General features: G+C 37.1%; 1 protein-coding gene across 1 annotated transcript; it reads right to left on the bottom strand.

Moving 5' to 3' along the window:
• Positions 1 to 1,169: 1,169 nt before the first annotated feature.
• On the bottom strand, positions 1,170 to 7,052 carry ftr67 (finTRIM family, member 67). Its single transcript, XM_020929161.2, has 7 exons — positions 6,329 to 7,052; positions 4,543 to 4,638; positions 4,077 to 4,310; positions 3,453 to 3,612; positions 2,926 to 3,024; positions 2,131 to 2,232; positions 1,170 to 1,478 (listed from the first exon to the last, which is right to left on the bottom strand). The coding sequence occupies exons 1-7, from the start codon at positions 6,938 to 6,940 to the stop codon at positions 1,408 to 1,410; spliced, it is 1,374 nt and encodes a 457-aa protein (XP_020784820.1). The 5' UTR covers positions 6,941 to 7,052; the 3' UTR covers positions 1,170 to 1,407.
• Between the last annotated feature and the right edge of the window lie 569 nt (positions 7,053 to 7,621).

Raw genomic sequence — 7,621 nt, 5'->3', positions numbered from 1 at the left:
TTTATTGATTTGAGTGTTCCACAGTATGACATTAAACAAACTTACCTATCATCCCCTAGCAGGTCACGCAGACACGCAGTAAAAACACCTGTACTGAATCAAAACAAGACAGAGCTTTAATGCCATACTGTGTAACACACTGGACACTGCCTTATATCTGCCTGAAGGGAGGAGCTACTACATTGAAACTACTCTGAAACTAACACACCTACTTGTTTACAGTTTCTATTTGTTAGCTAAGCCTATTAAACTTGCACTGAGTGTGGGGTCATATTATGGCCCTATATAATTATATTAATATGACCCCACACTCAGTGCAAGTTTAACAGGCCTAGTTAACAAACAGAAACTGTAAACAGGTAGTTTCATTATAGTTAGCTCCTCCCTTTAGGCAGATATAAGGCAGTGTCCACCAGCTGCAAAACGTAATTGACCAAATAAACTTTTGTCCAGTTGTCAAATTGAATTTCTCCTTTTGCCATAGACGACTGAGGGATTTACACACATTCCAGGAACAGCAATAACACCCCAAAGGAGCAACCAGAGAAGGTAGAATGTGCACCTTTAAAATTATATTACTGAAGTAGAAGTAAAAATGCCTAGTGATCACATCTGAATAAATAGTGCTAAGAAGAGTAATCTAAAAAGAGTAAATACGTTTAAAAAGAAATGTACAAAACTAGTAAAAACAACTTACTCAATAACAATAATAAATACTGTACTACTGTATAAATGTTTGTGGGATAGACTGCATGCCAATGGCCTCCACCACAACCACCATCTACTGCCACAAACATCAATCACAATCTAACACTTTTACATTTCAAAAGTCTTTCTCATCAATAGAAAACCGCAATGTGTAATTTTAGTATGAGTTACAGTGTTGTATAAAAACGTTCAGCACAGCAGACCTTGGCCAATAATTCTCAACTCGTGGCACGATCTCTCACAATTCAGCAGTTTTATTATCACTGTGAGAGGCTGCCACACGGAGCGACAAGTTAGAACGCTCTATAAATCTCATCAATGAAGGAACAGATAAATAGTGTGCTTTGATTAAAACATTTTCAGTACAAACTTTTTTTTTTTTTTTAACTTTCCTTCATCTGTATAAAGACATATGTGTGAAATGTTAAATCTTTTGGATAAACAAGACACTAAACAATAACTTTCATCCATTGTAGCTGTTTTAATGCCAGTTGCAAAATAAATACAAATTGATGATGAACTGATTTGAATTAAAAATAACTATAAGCAAATTCATACTAAAACCAAAATACTTAAGGCAAAATTGAAATGCTGTGAAATGTCTGTGAAGGAGGCTCAGTTTTGCTTTATACCAAAGATACATTAATCGGGCACATGTGTCAGTGCACTGATTAAAAAGAAAGCAATAATAAAAATTTTCTATTTTCTCCTTGAATGGCTGCGGCGCTGATGGTGTCTCTGTCTGGCTCCAAGGGAAAGTTTGACAGATCCTGAAAAAAAAAAAAAAAAGGCAGACTTTAATGAATTAAATTTCCAGATATGGTGTTGCAGAAGAGTAGTTTGTATAATCTAATGCCTTTTTGTGTATCGTCTCCTAACATTATATCCCTCCTCTGTACATGTCTAAACCATCTCATTGTGGCACGTATTTTCTCTTGTAATAACTTAATTTCTTATGTTTTTTGTAGCAACTGGAATAATAAACTACTGAAATTGTGTTTGTCTACTTTAATAATCATTGTTATCTGGAGTATACACAGGCATTAACTACATGTCATTTGCTCGGAAACAACACCACTATTAGATGAAAATGAGACATGAATGAACATGAACATTTATTGTGATTATCAAAGAAACATTGCATTCTCTTTTTTTAATCATTCCTTTTTGAAATTTGTAACTCAATTTTAAATAGTAAGAAAAATAACACAGCAACTGGAGCCTTGTACTGTTCCGAACTCCTGGTAAAGACTAGGAGTATTCTCTATACTGTCTAGGAAATATCAAAATGTGTGTGTTTTATTTATGTTTATTTATTGTTTTATCTGGGTATTGAGGTTTTTCACAGCTTTACTCTCACATACTCCTTACCAATCCTGGTTTATGTGCATAATTACAGGTTTAGAATGTCTTATGTCTTACCATGTGTGCTGAAGACAAAATTTGACACAGTTGGTCCTGGGTTGAGGAAAGGATTGAGGGGGTTCACCAGGTGCTGGTCTAAACCGACTGGAAGATTCATGGCTGGGAAAAATAAAATAAAAATGTAATGGCTAACTTACAACAAAGTGTGAGAATACACTGCAATGGCAATACTGTATTACGGTACTTTTTAACACTGTCAGCAAAATCAAACCGTAAACAAGTTGACTAATGTGGGCTTGTTAAAAGTTGGAACCAAGAAAAATTGTTTGTGAGTCTGGAAAATAAACTCAGAGGAAATGACACTTGGAAAGAGCTAATAATATTTTTATATAGTGGTATGAGGCATTATAGTTATAGACAGCAACAGTGAGAGATTTTAAAGCAACAGTATATTTCAGTAAGTGAATTGCTGCTGTCTAAATAAATACTAAACCAACCACAACCATGAGCTGTTCTACAAAGAATATAGGGGCTGCGGCTGATCATTTCTGTGTGTGTTCGTCAACAGCTGTTTGAGTTTTGATATTTAAGTTTAGTTTTGCAGAGATACAAGCCCACTCACAAAGACGTGTTTGTTGTTTTTTTTTCAGAGAAAGAGAAAAAAAAAAAAAAACTAAAAATAAAACATCATCCATTTGTTTTCCTACCTGTTATATGCAACAGTTCGAGGATTTTTTTTCCAACTGAGACATGCTTTTGCATCATACTTTTATTTGTACTTTTAAATTGTTATTCACTATGGCAATGGTCCTAACTTTTCATCATTTTGAAACAAATGGATTGAAAACTCACCTTGTGCTTGTTCTGCTGATGTGTCCTCCATAACAATGGGCTGAGCTGTCTCCAGTGGCTCCCCCACGTTCACTGGACCCACAATCACCACATCTCTCACTGAAAAGATAAAGCTAGGGATGTCACAATAACTCTATAAACTGATTTGGAAAGAAGTATAGTAATTGTGAGAATTTTAGATGCAGAAATGTAATAATTTCAGTTCAATCTGTCACATTATCAAAAAAAAAAAAAAAAAATAATATATATATATATATATATATATATATATATATATATATATATAAATACACACTAGTAGAGGTCACCTATTAGAGAATGTGAGTGTAATACAATGAATGACTTGTTATATAGTTTTGATGTGAATAATCATAAAATCGTGATGTTTCTTCTCACTATAATCATGGAAAAGATTCCTTACGAAAACACAACACCCACTAGAACTAGAACTCAGAAACTGACAAGCAGACTTAGGCCTTAAGGTGAAGAAAAGGGTAGAAATATTGACAGTATAACACTGTGTTTACCTCTCTCGTAGATGCTGACAAACCCGCCCTGGCAGACTTCCTGGAGCAGTCCATTGAAGTCGGAAACGGCGGTCATCACTGGACCAAAGGTGAGGCTTGGGTCAGACGCGATGGGAGGTAACTCAGAGTGGACAGGGGGAGGGGCCAAAGACTGACAGCTCTACAGGACAAGGACAGAAACATGAGTTGAGACTTTAGCTTTGTGTTTTCCAATTCTTGTGTATAAGGGACAAAAAGTTAATTTTGAAAATTAAATAATATCTCAAAGCAACAATTTGACATCTCATATATTAAGAGGGATGTGGGGTTTATGCAAATTGTGGGGGTTTTATTTCAGGGTGTATAGAGAAATTAGTAACCTCATCTAAAATATCTATTCTCTTAAAAAATAGAGCCAACAGACTAAACACACCAATTGGCTGCCATCAAAAGTGATCAAAATAATTCTGATCACCACCACCTTTGGCAAGAAGAGTGAAGGTTCTTGCCCGTGGACACAAAAGCAGACTGCCAGTGCTCGTGGCCAGGCCCAAACTATTGCCCCTATTGTCAGCTCTCATTGCCCCTATGTATGGTTGATGTGAACGGAATAAAACAAATGTCACTAGAGGAGTCTACTCTTACCTGTAAGAAGCTGATGTGGTCATCAGTTTGAGACAGTTTGTCCAGCTCTGCTTCAGTCTTCTTCAGTTCAGTGATCTCTTTCTGAATCTTGTCCAGCAGCTGCTCGGCCTGACTGACCGCAGTCTTCTCCTGAGCTTTGATCAACTCTCTCACTTCAAAACGCTTCAACTCTATCGACCGGATCAGCTCTGTGAAAACATGGTCAGTCTCCTCCACAGCAGCACGGGACGAACGCTAGGGGGAGACAAATACAAACAAATATTAAAGGATTACATGATGTTGAAACTAATATTTTGTGATTCAGATTTGCAAATTAACGAGCGCATTAACATTTGAGTCAGAAAAATATAATAATCACTTGCATTTCAGAACATGTTTGTAGAAGTCTTAACTACATACTTTGATCCAGTTGTAATACTTAAATATAAGACGTCATGTTGAGGTTCGAGTGTGTGGTCTGACTTACAGTGAGGGAGAAAATAGCCTGCTTTAGTTCGTGAGCCTCTCTTTCTTTTTGTTGAACTCTTAGATGTGAGTTTTGTCTCATTTCACCAAGCTGCTTCTGCAAAAATTACAAGAAATGAAGTCAATTCAAAAGAAAAGTAAAACGTTATATCACAACTTTGTCAAACAAGTTTCTTCATGCTGGCCTATATAATAATTTGGAGAAACAAAAGCAAGCTATGTCACAAGACGGTGCCGAAGCAATGTCCCAGAATACTTTGCACACAGGATTGAGTATCCCACCATTTGTCTCTGCTCTCTGCACCCCTCCCTCATTTCCCATAGACTTGTTATAACACAGGGAAGGTTATAACACAGGGTGGTAAACTGCAAAAGCTATGGGCTGCTTTTAATCATAATCAGTCATGATCAAATCCCCTTAAGGAATGTCTAATCTCATCTGATCACACAAACCTATCAATCAGTAGTCATTATGATTCAATGCAAAGGTCATTTATTTATTTATTTATTTATTTGAGACAGGGACAGCACACAATTTTCGCATTAACCTTGACAGGAGAGATGCATTGTACATCAGGATGTAGCATCAATGCTAATTTCCACCTGTAGTCCCTGGACAGGTTCATTGATTGATTGTATTTAACTGACCTTGACTATCAACTGTTCTGGAGACCTGTAGCATGTTTTGGGTTGGGTCATTTCATCTAATGGAGTTGCATTCCAGAGGCAAAGTGAAGGTAGAAAGTAATGTTATAATTGCAGTGGAAAGTAGACAAATGCAATTCAGTAGAAACTTTTTTGTGGAAAGAATGTTATAAGCCAAAATACAACTTAAATAGAGTGACCAGACGTCCCAGTTTTTGAGTCCTATGTCCCCTGTCCCAGCAGATTTATCCAAAACCAGTGATTTGTCCCAGTTTTATACAAGAAATGTCCCAGGTGTCCCTATTTTTGACCAATCTGATACCTGCCAACAGTAAAGACTAGGGCTGGGTATCATTCAGGAGTTGCCGATATGATACGTACCTTGATACATAGGCCACGATACGATACATATCTCGTACAGTGAGCTTTCAATTTGTTAAGATTCCATATGATATATTTCAAAATTCAAAACGATTCAATACAGTTCAATAACAAAATAAAGGCTAAATCATGGCTGTGATACTAAAAGTCTTTGTTAAACCGCTTCTTGTGCAAAGTTCATCTGAAACACTCACCTTTTACTCATCAAAACTGTGAATATGTAAAATGTGTTGCATAAATGAGTTTCCTTCCACTGAACAAGCAACAAAACTGTAGCACTGTAACAAAATAACTTAGTAAAATGTTCCAAAAAATACTCTTGGCAATATATTGATACATCATCACATTAAACGATACGATATATATTCATATTTCAATATTTTGCACACTCCCAGTAAAGACAGGCATACATTGTAATTTGTTTGGGTAAAATACAGAGAAGCTGCCTAAAAACGACAAAAATCACAAATAAAATGTGACTATACTGGCCCAGTTTTTTTTTTTTTTTTTTTTATTTCTGGTCACCCTAATCTTAAACAGTTTACAAATAGTATTAATAGTGCTCAACAAACTGTTAAAGAAAGAGTAACATTTGTTTTAAAAGAGGTTGAGTAATACTACTGTTTTGCGAATGAATCATAGTTGTAGAATATTTCAGTGTTTGCTACAGATTTTGTCTATGGCCACAACATGATTGAAAAGTCACAGTGAAGCTTTAATACCACTGGGATGAGACTGTGAAGATAAAAACTTGTATTTACCTGTTTATCTTGTATCTCTGCCTCGACCAGCACCGTGTCGTGTCCCTTGTGCTCATCCGTGAGACAGAGGTAGCAGATGCACTGTTTGTCCGTGCGGCAGAACACCTCCAAAAGTTTATCGTGTTTGGGGCAAATGGTCTCTTGTAGATTTTGTGTCGCAGAAACCAACTTGTGCTTCTTAAAGGCCGCTGAGTCGTAATGAGGCTTAAGGTGATGGTCGCAATAGGAGGCCAGGCAAACTAGACACGACTTGACTGCTTTGTTTTTCCTCCCCGTACAAACGTCGCACGCTACGTCCCCAGCTTCTGCAACAATCTGGTTTGAAGGCACAGCAGGAGAAGCAGAAGGTGCATCTTGGAGTCTAGTATTTTTAAATTTCTCCACAACATCTGCTAGCATAGTGTTTCTAGCTAGGACAGGCCTCGGCGTGAAGTTCTGCCTACACTGGGGACAAGCGAAAATTCCCAAGTAGTCATCTTGATCCCAGTAGTTTTGGATACACACCGAGCAGTAGCTGTGTCCACACGGGATGGTTACGGGGGCCCTGAGCACGTCCAGACATATGGAGCAGTTAAATTGGTCCTTGTCCAGAACTACCCCGGCCTGGGCCATGATCGGAACGGGCAAAGGTCGACGGAAAAACTGGTCGAAAACACCGAAATCCCCAGACTTATTCGGCTGACAGCTGCTGCTTTGTTTACAGGAAACGAGGCGCGGGCGTAATCTACGTCAGCGGAAGTACAATCGTATTTCATTTTATTTACTTTTTTTTTTTTTTTTTTTTTTTAATATTGATTTGATTATTTATATGACAGTTTATTTATATGTTTTGAAAATATACAGAATAGTGACTTTTTCCATACTTTGGTTTGCTCCAAAAATGGGGGGCAAGGGACAGTTTTGTAAAGGTCAAGATAGCTCTTTTACATAGGGTGACCAGACGTCCATATTTACCCGGTACAGTCGCAGTTTTAAGCCCCGTGTACCCTGTCCCTGCAGTTTTCTCCAAAACCAGTGATCTGTCCCAGTTTTATACAAGAAATGCCCCAGGTGTCTCTATTTTTGATCAATTTGATACCAGCCAACACTAAAGAGAGGCATACATTGTCATTTGTTTTGGTAATATACAGAAAATCTGCTTAAAAATGACCAAAAGACAATGAAAATGTGACTATACAAGTCCTGAATGGGCCAAGTGTGTAAGAATTTTCCTTAATTATCCACTCTATTCATAATTTTACACAATTTTTATAGTATCCCAGTTTTTTATTTTGAAATTCTGGTCACTCTACT

The sequence above is a fragment of the Boleophthalmus pectinirostris genome, unplaced genomic scaffold, assembly GCF_026225935.1.
Source record: "Boleophthalmus pectinirostris isolate CB_2022bp ecotype Guang Dong unplaced genomic scaffold, ASM2622593v1 HiC_scaffold_16, whole genome shotgun sequence".
Lineage (NCBI taxonomy): Eukaryota > Metazoa > Chordata > Actinopteri > Gobiiformes > Gobiidae > Boleophthalmus > Boleophthalmus pectinirostris.
Note: the sequence above shows the minus strand (reverse complement) of the source record. Positions and strands in the feature narration are given on the sequence as shown.

Bases quoted from the DNA above. Each gene is read 5' to 3' on its own strand.
- ftr67 (XM_020929161.2), bottom strand. From the start codon at position 6,940: ATGGCCCAGGCCGGGGTAGTTCTGGACAAGGACCAATTTAACTGCTCC. The intron at 4,311-4,542 runs GTAAGTCAGACC...GTCTCCCCCTAG, and splicing joins AGGCTATTTTCTCCCTCACT to CGTTCGTCCCGTGCTGCTGT. The intron at 1,479-2,130 runs GTAAGACATAAG...TTTTTTTTTCAG, and splicing joins TTTTGTCTTCAGCACACATG to GATCTGTCAAACTTTCCCTT.